This window comes from Alexandromys fortis, unplaced genomic scaffold, assembly GCF_014885135.2.
Source record: "Alexandromys fortis isolate MF-2015 unplaced genomic scaffold, M_Fortis_MF-2015_v1.1 scaffold_50, whole genome shotgun sequence".
NCBI classification, from domain to species: domain Eukaryota; kingdom Metazoa; phylum Chordata; class Mammalia; order Rodentia; family Cricetidae; genus Alexandromys; species Alexandromys fortis.
The window spans coordinates 4,515,236-4,538,560 of NW_026067932.1; the positions used below are offsets into that span (position 1 = coordinate 4,515,236).

Here is a 23,325-nt window from a genome sequence, read left to right on the forward strand (position 1 = left end):
TGGGAGAGATGTGATTTGATTGCACACAGAGAGGCCAGCTTCTTTGTCTCTGGGCCGGGCTACGGAGTGAAGTGGTAGGGGGCATTCCAGTGCCCTTATTGGATTCTTGTAGAAGCTCAAAAGCATTCAAAAGTAAAATTCAATTGATCTAAAGGTCAGAGGGGCTGGAGAAAGGCATGACAGATTCAATGTCCAGCGCTGGGTGACGTCCTGGGACATTACCTCTATGATTCCATACCTCATACATAACAGTAATAGAAATGAATGTTTAAAAGATGAAAAAGAAAATACCTTGTCATGAATACTAATGCCCCCAAACAAATCTGCCAATGGCTTCCAAAAGGATGAAGACAAAGAGATATTTCTAATAGTATTTCAGCACAGACTCTATGTATATGTTCATAGTTTGAACTGTGAATAAGCAGTAAAACGAAGACAAAAACCTGCCCTGTCATACATGTGGCTCATGTGGGCATGTGTGCTTCCTAATGATGCTAAGGGAAGAAGGACGCTCTACCGTCTCTTTGGATCACAAATATGGAATTCACTTACCTGGCAGGAAAAAATTAAAAAATCAAAATGAAAATTAAAAGGGAGGGAAAGACTAGCACAAGGTCGAGTGAAATCAAGAAAATCAGACTAAAAGTTTGGGACTTGCCAAGAAATAGTGCACTGTGCCTCCCCCTGGCCAGCTGCTGGCAGTGCTGTGGCCAGTGTGAGTGAGGTATGCCCACTATGCCTCCCCTACCTCCAGGGTTCCCACTGACAGGCAAATGCCATCCTCTTCACCCCGTGCGCTCCCTCAAAGTTACCCTTTGATTAATTCTGCCAATTTAGTGTGCTGCCTCCGTCATTTTGATTTAGTGACGTTTTCCATCCATCTCTGGCGTTTCCCCCCCTTCTCTGGCAGTCTAATGTTAGCTCGGCTGTATTACTTTGATGCATGGTTGCCCCAAGCTCCCGAGCCTCACGGCCCCAGAGAAATCACTAATGTGGCATGTCTGATTTTCCTAATCTAGAAGATGGCAGAGCTGAAGTGTCTCTGTAATGGAAAACATTTTACATAGTAAATATGAATGGCCTTGCTCTCTCCTAGGTCACACTCATATTTAACATCCATTTCACAAGCAGCGTTTCCCATCATTCTCCCTGCTTGGCACTTTCAGATCAGGATTCTTCACAGTCGTTTCTGGCTAAATTGGTCTCTAGGTTGGGGACGGCACAGTCCCGTTTACCTCCTGGTAGCCTGTTTATATCAGAGGCACGTTATCAAAGTGCTAGAAAAAGATGAAATTGTGCACTGTTCATAATTATACACCCAATGCCTAATATTCCTACTGGCATTGCCCGGCATCTTGCCTGGTCTGTAATAGGTGTTGGCTGTGTATTTTTTCCCCAATTGAACAATTTCGTTTATGGGATGAAGTTCCGATGCCCCAAATAAACAAAATCTAAGTTCCTAGAATCATGCTGTAAGTTAGAAAGGTATTCTAGGAACAAAAGATACTCACAGTCTGTGGAGTCAAAGATATTTACAATCTGTACATAATAAGCACCCCACATCAAGGAAACCAATCTCCACTTAGGGGCTTCTTTGCTTGGTCCTTGCTGAGTATGGTGATTAGGGGTGATGGGAATCATTTCTTTTTTCAATTTGGCCGGAGACATTTTACAGTTCTTTAAAACACACACACACACACACACACACAAACATACACAATTTTTCTTAATTCTTTGAGACATTGCATTTTGATCATAGTCACCCCTACTTCCTCTGTTTCAACTCTTTCCTGACCCCTCCAGGACTCCCTCACATTTTCATGTCCTGTGTTTCCAGAGTTATCCTATTGAGTCTAATTAGTGATGCCTGTATGAGCACGAGTGTGTGCAAGACTGTGGGGGTATCCACTGGAGGATGGCCAGCCTAATTTAGGAGGTAAATATCCCGTAAGGAAACTGACTCTCCCTTCCATAGCAGGAGCTGTCAATAGCTCCTCAGCGAGGGGAGGGGCTTATGAGACCCACCCATTTAAATGCTGACATTTAGTTGGCTTGATCTTGTACAGGTCTTGCGCCCACAACCATGGCTGCTGTGAGTTCAGCAGTGTAACAGCCCTGTTATGTCCCAGAAGATCCTGTTTCCCAGCCATCCTCTCTGAGCTCTGATTCTTGCAATCTTCCTGCGTCTTGCACTGCAAAGTTCCCTGAGCCTTGGGAGGAAGGAGAAGGAGGAAGTTTGGGACATAGATCTATATATGGCTGGGCACTTCACACACACCTATTCTCTTGTGTTGACCAGTGGTGAATCTCTGCATTAACTACTCTACACTGTCAAAGGATGCTGCTCTGATAACTGAATGCTACTATAAGAACTTAGAAGACAATTTGATGTTGTGCACATTGAACACAGTAATAGTAGGAGATTCTCTCCTACTTGGTCAGCGACATTTTCAATACTGTTTAATGTTATACTTTTTCCCCAGGCCTCCTTACTCATTTTGACAATTTTCTACCCTCTCATATTCTTGGCTAAAACCTTGGATTTGCCTCCAGTTCTTTGTTTCCTCTTGGTCCAAACTGTGGGGAATCACCCTGTTGCTGTCCTCAAGGACTTCAGAATACAACCTTCTTTTACCGCCTCGGGGCCTACCACAGAATTCTACCTGCCACCTCCTCCTGGCTGATCCTAGCTGCCTTCAGACTTTTCAGGATAGCCTGCGAATGATGCCTTAGGACCCTTGGATGTCAGCTCCGTTCTCCTCTCTTCAGTTGCATACACAGATCTTCATCTCACTCAAAGGAAAAGCCTTAGTATTGATCCTCTCCACCTGGAACCTTTTACATGGACCTCTACGCCTTCCATCTTTCCCTTATTATTTCAACCTCTCTGCTCTGCCCACACATGTCCTAGCTGAGCCACAAAGATGCTGTCCGACTAAGTGTCTGCCATTGTTTCTACTATGATGCTCTTCCACCTACAAGTCCCTAGCTGTCTCTTTCTCCCCTTGTGTAAGTATTTACCTAAATCCACCCTCCTGGAGTCTTTCTATGATGCTGGGATTTAAATTGTCTTCTGACCTCCCTATCTCTGTTTTGGTTATTGTAACCCTTATCTTCCTCTGACCTACTTCTGTTGGCTTCATTAGTTAATGGTATGACTTCCCCACGATGAAGTGAGATGCCTCAGCCGTATCCTCAAGATTCATCAGGGAGCCAGCTAGTCAGGTATCTGCCACCGAATGAGTGAGGGAAGGGGTAGATGGGTGGGTGGAAGAACACTTTCCTATTGTTTAGACTGGAACGCAATGCTTATTTGATTACCGTACCTCTTGACAACCAAGTGGGGTGTTTCTTTCTATAATAGAGCTTAATAGCATGATATAATATGTAGTTAAAAGTATATGACAGAGTTCTGCCAGGCCTATCCTCCAAATGAATGCCGTTTTCAGTGTAATTGCTTTAAGCTTCATGGGAATCAGACCTATCGATCTAGAATTGTGTGCTTCTTTATCAAATTGCCTTTAAAAAATATTGATACTCCATTATGTTTCTTAGCCCATCTCTGTTTCTCGATACATAGAAATCTAGAGGGATAGTCTGAGTATCAGAGAAGGAAAGAGAGAAAGACACAACAAAAGAGAAAAGTAGATGAAAATGCCATTTTGCTAATATCACCCCCAGTAGTTAGTACTAGACAGTTTCATTGAGCTTCTGTTATATCGAACGTGCTTTTGAATTTGTGGAAAAATTATCACAAAGTTAAAGTATTATTCTAAAAGTATTATTCTAAAAGTGAGATTATTACAAAAGGGGCAAGCACAAATGCTCATCTGAAGAATCGTGGCATTATTGACTGGAGAAAGCCATAATAAGATTTATCATTAGCCATAGCCACCCAAGAAACGTTGTCTCAGTAAAGAGCCTGCTCCCAAAAGCCCGCAAAAGTAGTTTCTGTGGACTAAAGTCAATTAAGAAGCCTAATTAATGGCATCCTATTTCAGTAGTAATGAGACAACTCTTCGGCATGTTTGGGGCTTTGTGACAATGGGAAATGTGAAGGACAGCAAAATGTAAAAAGCGAATATGGACAGTGTTTGCCCTCATCCAACTCGAAAGACGTCAGAACTGCCTGAGTTTCCAGGCTGAAAGTGAATGAAGTGATCAGGTAACCTGATGCCTTCTAGCATCTGCTAGCTAAGTGATTGTGTGTGTGTGTGTGTACACGTGTGTGTGTGTGCATGTGTGTGTGTGTGAATGTAAGTTCTGGTGCATGTATGCTTGCGTGTGTGTATGTGAGTTTATGTGTGCTAAGCAGAGTTCAAGCCCAGATGAAGTTCCTCAGAAACTATTTGCCTCGCTTGTGAGACAGGCTCTCTTACTGGTTTGGAACTTGCTGGTTTGGCGAGGCTGATGGTCAACCCCCTTGATGTTGTCTGAGTTACAAGCACATGCCACCAGGTCTGGCTATTTTATGTTGGTGCTAGGGACTGAACTCAAGTCCTTACACTTGTATGGTAAGCACTTTAATGATAGATCCATATTGCTATACTTGACTTTGTTTTCCTGTTGGTTTTTTGTTTTTGTTTTGAAATTGCTTGACAAAAGCAATTTCAGAGACAACACGTTTATTCGGCCTCACAGTTCAAGGGTTAGCCCATCATGATAGAGGACATTTAGGTAGCAGGAGCTTGAAACAGCCAGCCACATCCCATCTATAATCACAAAGCAGAGAACCATAATATACAGTGTTTCTCAGTCCCTTTTCTCTTCTTATTCAATCCAGGATCTCCATCAGAACACAGTTCCAGAATTTTCTTATCCACCTCCGTTGGTCTTATCTTAGTAGAACAGTGTAATCCTCCGGAAACAGTTCCCATGAATAGGAGACTAAGTAGAAAACAACGTTCCCTCAACTGCAACTCTTTCAGTTGTAAGAGAGAAAAACGAAAGCCAAACTGGTTTAAACACATAAATGAGAGAAAAGTCGAGGAGCAGAGAGGACCTTGAGATTGGCTCTATTCAGTTCTCACATGATGCAAGAAGAGCTTTCTATAGAGGAGTCTCACTCTCGAGCTATCAGCTGGGTACCCAAGTTCAAGTTCCTGGGAAAAGAGCATCTGCTTCTGTTCCTCCTGTTAGCCCTTTGTTGGTCATGTGCCCATTTCTGACAGCAGTAGCCAGGAAATACAATCAAGTTGGTTAGGAGAGTCAGGTGTCCATGCTTGGAGCAGGGTGTGGAGCCTACTCTCCCAGAAAGTTAGAATCTAAGATGGGTGGGGGAAGAGTGGTTTCTCAGGTGAGTATTGAGATATGGGTGTTTAGGAGGAAATACATCACGAAACATAACGTGTCTGACTGCTTTGAAGGTAGATGTATCTAACCAAAAGAGGAAGGAAGGGTCAGCTAGAAGACCCGAAATGAAGGGTATTTCCTGGGGTACAGGAGAACCCCAAATGAAGAACCTCAGCAGGTTGTGCCTTTAGACTATGTGTGACAGTGACAGTTGTGCCTTCTCTTCTACAAAGTGTTCATTGTTTATTAGTCACTTGTAGCTAAGGGATTCTTTTGTAGGTCTAACAGAAAGGCTAGCCATTTTATTTGTAAAGTTTTTAACTTCTTTATTTTTATGTTAATATTGCTATATTTTTCCCTCCAACTTTGGATTTCTGTTAAAGCAACAACAAAAACAACATGCGAAATGCTGCAAAGTTGGGATCAAGCTCTCAAACTCGTGACATAGATGCTTTCTCAGACAGCATCTTGGCAGATTTCCTCTCTCTCTTATTTTGTACTTGATATTTTATGCATGGCTAACAGAGGTTAATGAAATAGTAGTAATTTTTGGCTAATAGCTGGGTACCTCGACATAAAGTTTCAAATATAAAAGGTTTCGAGGAATGAAAATGAATCTTGGAAGACAACTACATCTCCTCATGTTGTGTTCCATCCTTCAGGCAAAGACATTATTCTTTCTCAAGACCGGAAAGGTTATTTCTGTGATATCGGCTTAAATCAGAGAGGCAGAGCAATCTGTCATATGTCCCTGAGTTTTCTAATCAACAGGATTTGCAATATTATCACTCATGGTTTTATGTCATTTATCTGTGCAAAGGTCTTGTTGGCTGGGGCTCCTAGGAGAATACACAATGTGTCGTACATTTTTTAATGTGCTTGATATTGGCCCTGACGTAGAGCTCCTATCTGTTCATTTTGGTATATTCTCATATTAAATCATGTTTCAGTAAAAAGGAAGTAAGGTGAGGCCCATGTCAGCCCTTTTTCCTCCCCCAGACACAACTTCCTCCCTTTCAAATGGAAATCCCATTTAAGATTAAGTTGACTAAGAATGAAGGTCCACAGTCTTCTCCTGGAGCTTCCTCATCCGATTTCCTGTGGACTGGTGAACACCACGGACCCTAATCACTGAACAAGATCTAAGCTCCTGCTCTTTTCACAAAATGCTGTGAGTCACACATTCCTCCCATTGTTGAAACGCTGCTCCAAAGATTTCCTGACCCTTACATAGGAGCTGTCAATCATGGCTGGCCAAACTCAGCCACAGTGAAGCCATATGGTTATTCCTTATGCCACTGGGATCTCAATCCTACTCCTGGCCTGGAGAGCCACCTATTTCAATACTGTCTTATTCCTGTTTCTTCTTCAAGTTGAGGGCCACTGGTTTAGAGGTTCATTCACCCCTCAACATCAGCTGGAATGTGGGCACAAATCTGCCAGATCTGATTTTCTTTAAAGAAAAAAAAATTAAAAATATCCATTTGTGGGAGAAGTCCTTTCATTTGTATACGTGTAGGTATCTTAAAAGATGAACAAATCAAGTGCAGGTGTGCTGAACACAGCTGGAGATGAGCTGCCCCAGGCTCAGGAGATGCAGGCTCCTTCCATAGGAGTCAATCTCCAGTGGCCATCATTTGTTAAGGAAGCCTGTAGGATGGGCGCATGGATGAATGAGATGGGTCTTTGTCTGGTGTCTTCCCTTTTCAACCTGTCTCATACCTGGCTGCTAGAACGCCTTCTATAAGGAAGTGATTAGCTGATGCTCCAGCTGAAATGATTGTTCACCTACCGTGTTGAAGGACAAGCCGAGCTGCTCCAACCTGGAACTCTGAAAATTTACATTCTCCTCAGAACTCTTGAGCACCGCGCAAAGCTGCAAGTGGAAATTTCCGCACATGGCTCCATGGGATGGGTCACAGTGAAAACGGGCAAAACCAAAGAGTTGTACAAAATGACCTTTGTGCGCTGTGTATTGTATTTATATGAAATATACACAAACTTTGCATTATAACTTGGGTCCCATTTCTAAGATATATTGTATTGAATATGAAAACATTCAAAACCTGAAAAGCATCTGAAATCAGGTACACTTCTGGTCTCTCTCAAGCCCTTCAGGGAAGGAATATCTAACCTCTGCAAGCTGACCAGCATGGCCTCTGCCCACTTTGTCCATGTGTATGTAAGACTTCTTGTATATTTTATCATTGACTAGTCTTTTAAAATTCTGAGCCAGCCCTGAGTTTGTTCATAGACTTCCTCAGGGCTAGGACGTTTCCTTCTTCATCTGTGTAGCATCAAACCAAGCTACATATCTCTGTTAGTTGTGACTTCTTCTCTGACCCCTTTAGAGGAAGGGGACAAGATTAATTCCTCCCTTTTCCATCTTAGCAGGTGACCTTAAATGTCTTTTTTCTAATTTATTAGTGTGTGTGTGTGTGTGTGTGTGTGTGTGTGTATTAAGGCCAGAAGGGGTCGTTTGATCCCTTGCAGCTGGAGTTGCAGGCAGTTATGAGCTGCCTGATGTGGGTGCCGGAAATCAACCTCAGGTCCTCTGTAAGGGCAGGTACTGGTGAGTCATCATTTTAGCCACAGAGACACCCCCATGGCTATGTTATAACTCACATATACACACCATAGCTATGTTATAACACACATATATACACACACCATGGCTGTGTTATAATGCACACACACATACACCATAGCTATGTTATAACACACATGCACACACACACACCATAGCTATGTTATAACGCACATATACATACACACCATGGCTATGTTATAACACACACATGTTGTATGAGACTGCTTATTCATTTCTCAGCCACCCAGACTCCCAAAATAACCACACAAAAACTGTATTAACTACAACACTGCTTGGCTTATGTATATTTCTAGCTCATGCTTATCTATTAAATTAACCCATTTCGGTTATTTTATATTTTACCATGAGGCTTGTGGCCTACCTACTGGCAAGTTTTCAGTGTGTCTGTCTTTGGTGGCAGTTCCATGGCTTCTTATTAACTAATTTTTACACCTTAAATTAGCCCATTATTCTTGTCCACGTTAGCCGTGTGGCTTGATATCTTTCATCAGTGAGCCATTCCCATCTTGCTTCTTCTCTGGATGGATGATGACTGCAAACTGAATCTTTTCTCTTTCCAGAATTCTCCTGTTCTCCTTGCCCCACCTCTACTTCCTGCCTGTCGCTCCCCCTATACTTCCTGCCTGGATACAGGACAAACACACACACACACACACACACACACACACACACACACACACACACACACCATGGCTATGTTATAACACACACACAACATAAGTATGTTATAACACACACATATTATGGCTATGTTATAAAACAGATAACAGTGTGAGTTCTGTTCTCTCATAGTCCTGTTTTTTATCTGTCTCTTTATTTAGCTGCGTGATGAAATACGGATCATATTCAGATTTATTCTTAGGCAATGTCTTGGCTCTTGTTTGCTCCTTAGCTCTTTAAGCTTCATTTTTCATGGATTTGCTCATGCTTTAGGAGAATGGGAACTCCCTAGAGTAGAGAACGTATGGTTCACACAGTGTCACAATCTGCTGTACCTAAAATAAATGTCTGTAGACAGATTTTTCCTTTGGGTTGACAGCTCTCAAACAAGGACTTATTATGAATTATGAAAGCCGGGCCTATAGCTTAGGCTTGTCCCACTAGCTCTTATAACTTAAATCTATGTTTTGTCTTGTGGCTTGTTACCTCTCTTCCATCTGGCACCTCCTATTTCCTCCCCTTGTTCCATGGTGCCCCTCCCATATCTTGACTCATCTCCTTTTTCCTCTCTCTTATCAGAAGTCCTGCATATCCTCTCCTGCCCAGCTATTGGCTATTCAGCTCTTTATTAAACCAACTGGAAGGCACCTTGGCAAAGTCACATCTTCACAGTGTATGAAAAGATTATTCCACAACAAATGTTTAAGAAATATATTTTAAAATGTCTGGGCTATTATCCCAAATCACACCTTAAGGGGGGAAAGAATTATGTAGGTACTGAGCAAGTCTAGGGATGGGCTAGATATTTGCCTACCCTAATTTACCCTAAGCAGCACCAAACCGGCTTTAGGGCCGATATTTAAAAAATGTTTACAATCAGAATTACGGATTTTATGTGGCAGCTTAGCTTCATATGGAAACCTAATGCTATCTCACTAATCCTTCCACACCAAGGAGAACTGTTTCAGAGGCTGCTGGCCTCCATGTTTAAGCAGATGAAATCCCTCCTTCATTTGTACTCCTAAGCAAACCCATCGTCCTTCTGAGCACATATAGTAGGAAAGCAAAAGCCACTGTGGGGATTGTTTCACTGTGATCTTTGCTGAAACACTGGGTGGGGGGGGGGGAGGGGGGCGGTTTCAGGATGATCTATGGAATCCTGTAGAAACATCCTCTGTTTCGACGCCAGCCTGGTCTACAGAATGAGTTCTGGGATGGCCAGAGCTACGCAGAGAAGCTCTGTCTCAAAAAACAAACAAACAAAATCCAACCAACCAAACAACCACCACCAGCAAAAGAATCATCCTCTGATATAGTACAGACTGGGTCCTTCTTCAACTCAATAGTGCAACATGTCATTCACTTAAAATTCTCTGGCTGCAAGAAACAAATGAACTTTGTCCTATCTTTAATCAGATTGCCAGGTAGACAGTATTACCAAGAAACTTCTTAAATCAAGTGAATTTTATTATATTTTATGTGTGTTTTTTTTCCATAGATAAGATAGTAAAAGAAAGTTGCCTTGGTTTCTGGTTGTGAAGCTATCTCATCATCTCCTTTATTTGAGCTCAAACAGAAATGGGTTCTTTTCTCATAACCCTGTCCACCCCAGCCCCGACTTTCTCCCGTTGTGTTTCTTCTGACTCCGTAGGAAAAGTAGATTCGTGGATAGGGGCCCACTCCACTCTTCTAATGGGCACGGCCGCATTCCCGGCTATGACGGAACATCAAATCAAGACAAGTGGAAGGTCAGATTCAGGGTGCTAATGAGAAACACATTTGTCTTCCTCGGCGGCTATTAAAGTGATAGATGTCATTGCAGTGGGCTAGAGGAAACCGCAGCGCCGTGGGTGTTACCAGCCATCGTTAAATCCCACACATGACATCATACATCAGCGCTGTGCAGCCAAACTAGCGCCCTGACCACTTCCCTGTCCTGTCTGTCACTGGCTGTCAGATCCCAAGCAAACACATTTACCTTGTTACCAATTCAGTGCCAGGCCTCCAGGAACGGCTGGAGCCCAATTTTGATGCCTGCATCCCCGAGTTGGGTTCAAGCCAGGTCGAAGGGTGGGAGTTGGGTAGCAAAACAAATTATTCGACTCAGAAGATGACCCGCAGAGGCAAAGCCCTGTTTATCCAGATGATCTTGATCTCTGAATCCCAACTCTCTGTCAGCCGTAACTGGATTTAGCGGCAGCTATAAGGGCTGCCGTTTTACTAGGCAGTGGTCAGCCCTGATACTTGAAATTAGAATGGATGGAAAAGGGAATGAGCCTTGGGAGAGGCAGAGGCAGAGGCAGAGAGGAGAATATTTAAAGGACATACTTAGTTGGCATTAACATGGCATTAATTCATTGTATTTATTCCGTCCTCCTCTCACCCCTCAGCTCTTACTGCCAGTTTGTTATATGCCAGATACCTTGCTATATTCTGGGTGTGCCACGGTCCCCCAGGCTGCCCTGGGGTTTGCTGATTTCCTCGTGGAGCAGAGAAAAGATGTTCTGCTCAAGTGGTTGGTTGTGGTAATGAAACCATGAAGATTAAAATCAACCAAGAGCAGGGACGATCAGGCCAAGTTCCTCACTGTTCTCTGTCAGTGAAGTTCCCGGACCAAGGACATCCATTACTCCTTACTCAGGGTTTTATTGGGGGCCAGCTTCTAGGTGTGGACCACCTGGATGACTGACCTTAGGTTTTTGTTTTCCAACCCTGACCCCTCCGAGGTCAAACTGGTGTAGTAGTATGGGCCGGGGCTCAGGACAGCAATAGCAGGCATCCACTAGAAATCACATTGAGAGCAGAAGCTATCCGGGCTGGTCTGAGGCTCCAGGTGCACACATGCAGCCGAATTGGCCAGAATGTTCTAGCTCTATCTCACAAGGGCTGGCCAAAGGCCCATCTACCCTATTCTGGCGAGTTTCTAGAGAAAGTTGAATTGGGGGGTAGCTGAAAAATTATGGGGGTCCTAGCCGGTAGATCTTACGACCTGGCACATTTTAAGAGGACCCTCTCCGGTGGTTCTGATGCAAACAGAGACTAAAGGGGTGAGGGAAAATCATGAAAGACCAGCAGAAGGTCAGTGCAGGGGTCATGACAGGAGGCCTGGGCCTCTCAGCAGGTGTCAGCCCCGGGAGCAGGAAGCAGTGACCAGATTCTGGGTGCATTCTAAACGTAGGGCCAGCAGAGATCTTGAAGAGATGAGTGTGGGATGTAAAAGAAAGCAGGACTAAGAATGTCTCCTCACGTGGGGCTGCAATTTCCATGACTTATAATGGAAATGACTTAGAACCAGTTTCCACAACGCACTGGGGGGGGTCTGTTCTGCTTGAGCATACAGAATCCAATTAGTCCTTTAAATTTTCTTTTTTAAAAAACAGTTATTATATATATACATATATATATATATATGAGTTTTTGCCTGTATGGATATATATGTGTGTGTACTGTGTTTGCTCCTGGTGTCCATGTAGGTCACAAGAGGGTGTCAGATCCCCTAGAACTGGAGATAGAGATGGTTGAGAGCCACCATATGGGTGCTGGGAGCTAAACCCCAGTCCTCTGCAGTAGTAAGTGCTCTTAACCACTGAGCCACATCTCCAGCCCTGACTTGTCCTCTTAGATGTCACGGTAGAAACATGGAGCTGCCCTTGCTGTTCCATAGAAGCCAAGACTGGAACTGTGAACAGGAGAGAAGCCAGCACAGTTATGCTATTTAAACTGACAAGCCCGACTAACATCCCCAAGGACGTGAGACTAGCTGGAGCCAAAGCCCAAGGACTGAGCTTTAAGGCACATCGTATTATTAAGATTAGGGAGAAGATGAAAAACTAAGATGTGACTCGTGACCAGAATGTCTTCTGGAAGCTAAGAACAAGAAGAGTAGCCAGGAGGAGGAGTAAAGAGTATGAGAACTGCTGTATTAGTTAGGTTTCTATTGCTGTGCAGAAACACCATGGCCATGGCAACTCATAAAGGAAAACATTTGATTGGGGCTGGCTTACATCTTCAGAGGTTTAGCCCATTATCATCATGGTGGGGAGCATAGAGGCATGCAGGCATACAAGGTGCTGGAGAAGGAACTGAGAGGCAGGCAGCAGAACTGAATGGCCCACGAGGCCTAGCTTGAGCATCTGAGACCTCACAGCCGGCCCCCACAGCGACACACTTCTTTCTTCCAACATGGTCACTACTACCCCAACAAGGCCACACCTCCTAATAATGACACTCCCTCTGGACCAAGCATTCAAACACCCGAATCTATGGGGGTGAATTCCTATTCAGGCCACCACAGCTGCTCTCTCAGGAGGAAGGCTCTGGTGCCTTGACTATGAAGGGCCAAAGACCTCAATAGAGTGGTTGGGTTTATATAAAAACCTTTTAAAACTTTATTTTCTTAACTGGGCTGTGGTGACACACGCCTTTAATCCCAGCACTCGGAGGCAGAGGCAGACAGATCTCTGTGAGTTCCAGGCCAATCTGGTCTATAAGAGCTAGTCCAGGACAGGCTCCAAAGCTACAGAGAAACCCTGTCTCAAAAGAAATTCTTTTCTTAAAATACCTCCTTGGGTGTTCAGGTCTTTCAATGTTACTAATTGTCAGTAGCCCATTGCCTCAAAATAATCAGGATTGACATTTTTTCCTTCCTGTTAGAAAAGTTTTCTTTTGGTAATAAAGCCAGTTCCTGTTGTTGCAGCCAATAGAATTCATTTTATTATTCAGAAGTTAACATAATACTGAATGCTGGCATTCACTGGGAGGCATGGTAAATACATGGTTGGTTGTACTTGGTGCTTAAAACGGAGATACAGCTACTGCTAATATTTTAGAGACTATGTAGTTAGGATCACTCAGATTGCATTATCTCTGTCCCTGATAATAAGATGGCAGACCAGTGATTTGAACCAGCTTGGTCTTCCTTATTTATATCCTCTGGACACTAAAATCTATGGTTTGAATTTAAAAAAAAAAATTTAGTTGATGTCAGATGCTTGGTCCCTAGCATGATATGTGCTTCGAAAAATCCTCATTGAATCTTACCGAATGGCATTCTGTTTATTGGGTGCTAGGGACCCCCTGGCAGAGCTCAGCTGGCTGGAGGCTTTGGCCAGCTCCTTATCGCCCAGCCAAGAATTCTTCCTTCTTCTTGCTGCAACAGACGACAGCCGCAATTTCAGGTTGCCTGGTTTTAAAGCAATTATACCTCTGGGAGATCTTGTTGCGTCTGATTCCTAAATGCTGGTTGTTTATAGAATTACTGCCCCAATCCCTTCAGTTGGAAATGAGCATGCCAATGAAACCGAGATGAGAAACTGCACTTCTAAATTGGATTATCGCTTCCCTGGTGGACCCAGTTGCCCCAGCCCTCCCTCTGTGAAGGTGCCAGTGATTCGCTGCTGCTTAGTGAGATGGCCCACGTGGATGGTCCGGCCAAGGTGCATCCAGTTAACTTATTAGGGATTGTGTGTCTTGGGGATGCCTGTTGCCACAGTAACAGACTGACAGACCTTCCCTACCTGTTTAAATTGTTTCTTAATTTTTATTTAAACTGTTTGGAGAGAAGGGTAAAATCCAACTCTCCGTTCTAAATTGGTGTGCTCTGAGGCAAACATTAGAACAAACAAACAAACAAAGAAAAAAAAATTCAGGAAATTGCCCCTTGCTTCCTTCTCTGTTGTCTACAGTTTGGAAAACCCTTTTCTATTTTCCTCGGTAACGTGGAGTTGAAATCAATATAACTATTTTGATATAATAGCAATTCATACAGCTTGTTTTCATGGCTCACTATCTTTTGTTGTTGTTTGACACTGGCATAATTGACGAATGTCAACACAACTGGTGGATGCATTGGTGTTTTTTGAACTAACTGCAGCTACTGAGCCCCCGAGAGGCGGGGCACAAGAAGTGGGAAACAAGGATCCTTTCCCAACCGGAAGGAAGGGAAGTGAGTGGGTAATTTCATCCCTTCCCTTGCTGACAGGAGTCTTAGAAGAGTCAGAAGACTTGAATAATGGAGTAACTTTTAGGTAGATTGGGGCTGGAGTCTAATTTCAGTCATGTCTCCTTTTAATTTCTTGAAAAGGACTGGATTCGGAGGTGCGTTGTGGAAGAGGCTGTATTGAAGTACGACATATCTGCAGTTAAATGATAAGAGATGACAGTGCTGCCTTCCCAGAATTTTGGAGTCGACAATTAATGATGGGCATGTAAGGCAGATTGATGCCTGAGTTCAAAAATTTTGACACAGGGGTGGATGTATACCAGACAAAGGCAAGGATACTGAAGGCCTGCATGGCACCTTAGCCATCCTCTTGATGGACATGTGCCCTTTCTAGGAGTGCCTTTTCTTCTCCACCAAGAGGAATAAAAATATAGCAACACACTGACCGGCAGGTGCTAATGAGAACAAATGAGCCAAATAGGAAAATGGAATATTTGTACATTTAGCTGACTGGTCTGGCACCTCTTTTAAAGATACCATGTACTAAATACCATTTGGCCTTCGTGGTAGAATAGAGAATTGCTTTTATTTGTAAGGACATTCTTTCGAAATAGTCATTATGATTAGATCCATGGATGTCTCTCTTGGGGTCCTCTTTGCTGTCTAAGTTCTCTAGGATTGTGAATTGTAGGCTGGTTTTTCTTTGCTTTATGTCTAAAAGCCACTTATGAGTGAGTACATATCATATTTGTCTTTCTGGGTCTAAGTTACCTCACTCAGTATGATGTTTTCTAGATCCATCCATTTGCCCGCAATTTTCAAGATGTCATTATTTTTTTCTATGGTGTAGTACTCCATTGTGTAAATGTACCACATCTTCTTGATTTGTTCTTTCGTCGAGGGGCATTGAGGTTGTTTCCAGGTTCTGGTTATGACAAACAATGCTGCTATGAACATAGTTGAGCATATGTTCTTGTGGTGTGATTGAGCATCCTTTGGGTATATACCCAAAAGTGGTATCGCTGGGTCTTTGAGGCAGGTTGTTTCCTAATTTTTTGAGAAATTGCCATACTGATTTTCAAAACAACTATACTAGTTTGCAATCCCACCAGCAATGGAGGAGCGTTTCCTTTGGCCCACAACCTCTCCAGCATAAGCATCTTCATGGGAAGTAAAAAAAGACAAGGTCTCCTGAGTAAATTGGGAGAGTGGGGATCATGGAATAGGGTAGAAGAGGAGGGGGGAAGAAGGGAGAGGAGCAGAGAAAAAAATATAGTTCAATAAAAGCAATAAAGTTTTTTAAAAAAGTCATTAAAGTTAAAGAATCCATGCTCCCTGGGAAATTAGACTCCAGGGTGACTCAGCTCACCTCCGCTCAGCAGCCCAGCTCCACCCACACATGCACTGAAGCCTGGGCTCAGAGTCAGCTTAGCATTAGAAGCCTCTGTGCAGTTCTCAGAAACCTTCAAGTACAGTCTCACAGATAAATTAATCAGGGGCTAGAGCATTCTTTCAAAAATGCCCCAGGTGGTGTGGACTGTGGCTGTCAGGAAGGAGCAAGAGAGCTGAGGGTCGCGTATGTGTGTGTGTGTGTGTGTGTGTGTGTGTGTGTGTGTGTGTGGTGTGTAGAGAATTCACTAGGAGCAGGAAGAAAGCATATTTTACGATGTAGGGAACAAAAGAGAAACACTTCGCATGATGCTACTGTGTAACTTTTATAGTCAAGAAAAAAATATTACCTGAAATAAATGCTGGGCATAGCAGGCAACCAAGATAATTGCCATTTATTAACACCTTATCTTTGACAAAGGACACAGTAGGTGTGCGTGCACGTGCGCACGTGTGTGTGTACACATGCATGCGGTTGTGGAAGGCGGAGTCCAGCCTCCAGTATTGTTCCTAGGGAGCTATCCACATGCTTTGCTTTGTTTGTTTGTTTCTGCCTTCTGCCAACTCTAGTGATCTGCCAGAATCCGTCCATGCAGACCTGGACTCCCAGGGTGTACCCTGACAGTTGACTTCTGAAGGTGGTGCTACAGCCTCCGGTACTCACGCTTGTAGGCTGAGAACTTTCCTACCTCCCGAGCCTCTTAGCAAATACCGTTCTAGGGAGTATCTCTCCATCTTCACAGTGATCCTGCAAGGAAGATGTAGAATTTATTTAATTGGCAGGTTAAGAAATAGTCTCTGAGTAAAATAATACAATTAGGATAGAGCCACCCTTGGAGCGGAGAGATCCCCTCCGCCATGCCCATCATATACGTGGCTCTTCCTATGACTTCACTTGCTGTAGAAGCTTCATAACCCTTTGCTTCCTCTGTTGTATCGCCATCTCTCAGACCCAGGGGAATGGGACCATGCTTTATTCTTTATTACTTACAACTGTCCCATGATCTTCCTCAGCAGTTACTCTTCTTATATATTTTATTTTTCTATCTTATCCCCCTTTTTAAACTCTCCCTACTAAGGCCATTATTAAAATGCTTGCATTGTTCATTTCATTTCAAATGCCATTTCCTGGTACAATAAATACTTTCATTCGTAACCAGGACTTGTGAACATTCAGATCACAACTCGTATTTCCAATAACACAGTTAAACACACGGAGAGGCTAAAGTGAAGCAGCATCATTGTTTGTCTAGAATTTGAAATACTTCCCCAGTGTAAGAATGTGGCCACAGTTATGCCCAAATCCCTGAAGTCCCTGCAAAAGCCAACAAGGAGACCCATATGTAAAAGCAAAGAACCTTTATTTTATGCAGGTTTGCAAACTCGGTCTCTCTGCATGTCCAACATATTGGAATAAAGGGAGAGCCTCGAGCTCAGTGAGAATTGGGTTTTTATAGTAGTAAAGGTGGGGGTGAGAGGTTTCTGAGGTTCAGGACCCCTGATTGGCTGACATTTGCTTGGGGATGTCCTGGTGAGTGTGTACTGGCAGGTGATCCTATCTACAGCAGTTGGAACATTAGGCATTTCCTTTGGATGGTCTGGTTTTCGGTGGTGCTTGGGTAATCTCAGTTTGAGGTTCTTCCTGCAACCAGGTACTGCTTCAGGGTAAACTACTGAGACTCAGGTCTCCATTTAAATTTATCCTACTCTGTCAGGTGACAATGGTTGGAAGTAAAGAACTTCCTTTGGGTGACCTTCCCATACTTAGCTTATCATGGCTGGCTCCCACAATCACCAATCCTCTGTCTGGCAAAACAAGACCAAAAAGGAGAAAATAGAAAGCAAAGGAGCTGTGCCCTTCACTTTCAGAATTTGCAAGTTTCCCACCATGGGTAAATCCCTGTGAGTCACGCTCTGTCTGGAGAAATCTGAGGGCTGCTCAGGGTTTGACCTAGAAGGATGGCTTGAAGAAGGGTGTGAAATGGAGGCGCATCCCTGTGTAAGTCACGATGAGTAATGCCTCTGTCGGCAAATAGATGATTACTTGTAATTGAGATTCCTGTTTCTAATACAGTTTGGGAGAAGGCCTATTAAAATATCAATAGACTGCCTCCATTTATATAACGTTGTGGTGGGGATAATTGGCGAGTGTCTCATTTTTCCATGTTCTTCTACCCCCTGACTTATTTATGAGTGTTACATAGTAATGAAAAGATCGGCTGTAATAAACCACTGCCAGGCACAACCGTTCCCAATATGGCTAAGAGTTTCTTTTCTTTCTGCTAAAATTGTTTCCTTTTTTTTTCTCCCCATAATCTTTAGTCTGTGTTTTGATGATAAAACAGAATTAGAAAGTTGGATATCCATAATTAATACATATTTACTATGCCAAATGGTTTCTTGCAAGAGAAAATAATTGTCGGAAACAGTAGGGTGGGGCACTCAATTCTGTTGCTCTCCTTGTATATTCTTTGTGTGTGTGTGTATCTGTGTGTGCATGTGTATGTGTGTGTATGCATGTGCACGTGTACATATATCTACAGTGTACTTGTTTCTGTGTAGATATGAGTACAGAAGCAAGAAATTGACATCAGGTTCTTCCTCTATTTCTCTCTGCAGTATTAATGTACATGTGTGTGAGAAGGGGTTGTGAGCACACACACAACGTGACCCAATGTAGAGATGAGAGAACAAATTAATGGTGTCTGTTCTCTCTTTTCACTTTTACGTGGGGTCCAGGACTCAGGTCATCAGGTTTGGGTGACAAGTGCCTTCCACACTGAGCTGATTCACCTGTCCTCCACCTTAGTCTTTGAAACAGACTCTGTTCCCGACACTGGAGCTCACTGATGGGCTAGATGGCTAGCCAGGGGCTCTGGGAACCCCATCTTCTCAGCACTGGAATTACAGGTGTGCAGAGCCGTGACCGGCCTTTCCCTGGGTGCTGGGGATCTAAAGTCAGGTCCTAATGCTTGTAGCGAACACTACCAACCATGCCATCATCACCCGCCCCAGCTCCGGTGACGTCATCTGGCAAAGACATACCTGTTACCCAACGTAGAGAGGGTGTGTCCACATGGCTGTAAGAACAAGGAGTGGGGCATTGAAGGCATTTACTGTGGTTTTCTTTCTTTCCTGACATAATTACAAGTTGAAACAAAATGTGTTTACTAACCATCAGAAAAATAAAATAATTATACAATTAGCTACAAATTTGAAAATCCCAACCAAGCACATTGAATCATTGTCCTATCTGAGGCACCCCCACTGAGATCCTGTAAAAAAATAAAAAAAGACTGGCGTTGGTTATCTTTTCAAACGTGGGTTTATTTATAGTTTCCACACTGGAAAAAAAGTCCTAACGTTTTTGATGAAAATCAGAGGTAATGTGTGGCTTGCCGCAAGAAGGATGGGTTTGAGTCTGCCCCTGGAAATCATTAAGCCTCCTCTTCTCTCCGCTGTGCAACCCCATGTTGTGCTGGAAGCATAGAGTTTTCTTCCTGTCCCTTTTTATTGGTGGTATTTATGTGCTTTATTGATTATGTGACATAATAAAACATAGCAAGTTGGGGCTGCATGCGCCATGTATTTTGTTCAACAGCGAATGTAGAATGTTAGGGCTATGCGCGCCCCTCGGAACATCTTGCCGAGCTATAAATAGATTTATAATGACTGCTAGGCTCTGTGCCTGCAAAATAGCCTGGTAGGTAGCTCATTATAGGAGGTAACATCATTAATAAAATAGCTGAAAAATCTTACACGTGCAGAGGTAGCGCTGACGTCCAGAGCTGCGAGGAAAATACCTAGCATAGGCATAACCCAAGACTCATTTTCAAGCTATAATTTATCATCATTATCTACATATTATAATGGCAAAACAGGTTTAATTGCTTTTGACTGGACTGGCATGAAGATGAGGAGAGAAGTTAGTAGCAGATGGCCCCGCTGTCAAAACTGCAGTGTCTCAGCCCAAAATAAAGCAGCAGACCAAACAAGGCAAGCTTCTAGTTTCTAGCTTTGTTTTCTCTTGATATGTACGAATTAGCATTTTCTGGTATTATAATGGTTTAGAGAGAAGTGGAAATAGTGATTATTTACAGAAGATTAAAATAGCTGTGGAATCCATCTCTGGCAGGTTTTAGTGGCCTCAGACTTTTTGGATTAACAGAAATATTTGCTTCCCCAATGACTTAGTGGGTTTAAGAAATATTTCTCTCTCAGGTTCACAATATTTTAGGGCTGGTGTGTGAGCATTTTAGAAGATGTCTATTGACTTATTGTATAATATTCGTTCTTCCCCTCTTTAAACGATGCCGGTGACAAAATTATCTTTTTCAAAATAATCTGTTGGTAATTTATCCATCGGTCCTTACATGTGTATGCTCCTCATATTTTACTGTGTGTTAAGTTCCCCCGTGGCTTTGTCCATTCCAATATGGTCTGTGTTCCTATTTTAAATACAACACAGATGGATGAATGAGATTTGTCGAAAAGATTTTTTAAAAGAAGAAGAAAAATAAAAACCCCTTACCTAGTTATGGAAACCCTTAACAATTCAATGGATTTAAAAACCAAATCTATGGGAATAAAAAAAAATTAAGTCCCCTCTGTCTTTGAAGACACCAGTGGCCCAAGGAGAACACAATTATCGGGTGGAAGATGACACCGTGGGCTGGTCAATGCAAGTAAATTAGCTGCTCCAGCTGATGCGAGAGCAATGCGGGCTTCGGCAATGTAAGTGAAGGTGACATGCTAGCCGCAAAATAATGCGGATTTGAACGTGCAGCTTAACCCCAAAGTGAAGGGAAGAGGACAGAAAAAGAATGGAGCAATCTGGCAGCCTAAAATAATGCGCGACAGAGAAATTATTCGGAAATGGAACTGGTTATAGAGATACAGATTTATTATTTGGTGGCTGTCATGGTAAATTTGCCTCAGCTATGCCCATACATGTTGCAGTGCTCATGCCTGGGATGAGTGGAGATGCTGTAGGGGACTTTGCAAAATTGAAAATTCCCATTCTGCAACTATAAATAGGTCCACGCTCTTTCTTAAGAGTGTGTTTATCACACACACACACACAACATATGTTTTGTATTTGAAAAGACAATGGGGTCTTATTGACTTGAGAGGTCCTTATGCAATAATGGATTTTAAACGATAAAGATGAGTTGACGACTATTTATTGGCGTAAACAGTGGAGGACCCTATTTCAGCGGCTTTCAAATGAATCCTTCAGTCAAATACTCAGTAGTGACTTTTAGTGCCTGGCATCATGTGGATCAATGCTATCCATGAGATAACTATCAAATTTTTATTGGCACATATTTCTATTTAACCTCGACATGTGTATCTTGCTTTTAAAAACTCTTCTTCTCACCCAGCAAATTGTGCCCCCTTGGTAGATATTCATCACGAATGGGTACTTGGCTAAATATTATGTAAAGCCGAAAGGTCAGGCATGCAGATGCACACCCAACCCAGCAAAAGGGAGGAAGGTTTTAAGATTCAGGCCAGTCAGGGCTACACAGTGAGATCCATCTTTTAAAGCCCAGAACAGCTCTATCGGCGGCGGCGTGTGACGAGAGATGTCTCACAGGAAGTTCTCTGCTCCCAGGCATGGGTCCTTGGGCTTCTTGCAGCGGAAGCGCAGCAGCAGGCATCGTGGGAAAGTGAAGAGCTTCCCCAAGGATGACCCTTCCAAGCCTGTTCACCTCACAGCCTTTCTAGGCTACAAGGCTGGCATGACCCACATTGTCCGGGAGGTTGACAGACCAGGATCCAAGGTAAACAAGAAAGAAGTCGTGGAGGCTGTAACCATTGTGGAAACACCACCTATGGTAGTTGTGGGCATCGTGGGATATGTCGAAACCCCACGAGGTCTCCGCACCTTCAAGACAGTATTTGCTGAGCACATCAGTGATGAGTGTAAAAGGCGGTTCTACAAGAACTGGCACAAATCTAAGAAGAAGGCCTTCACCAAATACTGTAAGAAATGGCAGGATGACATGGGCAAGAACCAGCTGGAGAAGGACTTTAACAGCAAGAAGAAGTACTGCCAGGTCATCCGCATAATTGCCCACACTCAGATGCGTCTGCTTCCTCTGCGCCAGAAGAAGGCACACTTGATGGAGATCCAGCTAAATGGGGGCACTGTGGCTGAGAAGCTGGACTGGGCCCGAGAGAGGCTGGAGCAGCAGGTTCCTGTGAACCAGGTGTTTGGGCAGGATGAGATGATTGATGTCATTGGAGTGACAAAAGGCAAAGGCTACAAAGGGGTGACCAGTCGTTGGCATACAAAGAAACTGCCCCGCAAGACCCATCGAGGGTTGCGCAAGGTTGCCTGTATTGGCGCTTGGCACCCTGCCCGAGTGGCCTTCTCTGTGGCTCGGGCTGGGCAGAAAGGCTGCCATCATCGGACAGAAATCAACAAGAAGATTTACAAGATTGGTCAGGGCTACCTTATCAAGGATGGCAAGCTGATCAAGAACAATGCATCTACCGACTATGACCTTTCTGACAAGAGCATCAACCCACTGGGTGGCTTTGTCCATTATGGTGAGGTAACCAATGACTTCATCATGCTCAAAGGCTGTGTGGTGGGAACCAAGAAGCGAGTGCTCACACTCCGCAAGTCCTTGCTGGTGCAGACCAAACGGCGGGCTCTGGAGAAGATTGACCTGAAATTCATTGACACCACCTCCAAGTTTGGCCACGGTCGTTTCCAGACCATGGAGGAGAAGAAAGCATTCATGGGACCACTCAAGAAAGACCGCATTGCCAAGGAAGAAGGTGCTTAATGCCAGAATTTGCTTGACTGGTGTGGTTGGTCTCAATAAAAACTTTTTCAGTGAAAAAAAAAAATAAAGCCCAGAACAAAGCACCCACCAACAGAAGCTCCAGCGAACAGGTATGTTAGATGCTGGAGAAGGACCGTAGTTTACAGGTTGAAGTTCCCAAAGCCCCATATATGTTAAGGTGTGGTCCCCAAAGTGGCACTCTCACTGGAACTTGAGATCTTGACTGCCCACTTCTCAACAGAAAGCCTGGGAGAAAGAAGTTGGAGGAAAAACTGGCTAGAGCAGGGTTCTCAATCTGTAGGTTACAACCCCTTCAGGTACTAGATGATCTTTTCCCAGGGTCACCTAGGGCCATCGGATAACACAGATATTTACATTATGAACCATAACAGCTGCACAATTACAGTTATGATGTAGCAATGAGAATAATTTTATGGTTGGGGCGACCACGACATGAGAGTTGCAGCATCGGGAAGGTTGAGAGCCACTGAATAGAGGAGGATAAAAAAAATTCAATGAAAAACAGAACAAAATAAAACAAAGAAACCCCCAAAACCCAACAACTCTATTTGGGGGAAGTCATAGAGCCCCCAAAAATTCTCATTGGAGAAAAATGAAAACAAGGGAGGGAG

General features: G+C 43.4%; 1 protein-coding gene across 1 annotated transcript; it reads left to right on the forward strand.

Moving 5' to 3' along the window:
* The first annotated feature begins 21,458 nt into the window (after positions 1 to 21,458).
* Positions 21,459 to 22,751, forward strand: LOC126503831 (60S ribosomal protein L3-like). The gene has a single exon (XM_050145797.1). The coding sequence runs from the start codon at positions 21,482 to 21,484 to the stop codon at positions 22,691 to 22,693; it is 1,212 nt and encodes a 403-aa protein (XP_050001754.1). The 5' UTR covers positions 21,459 to 21,481; the 3' UTR covers positions 22,694 to 22,751.
* The last annotated feature ends 574 nt before the right edge of the window (positions 22,752 to 23,325 follow it).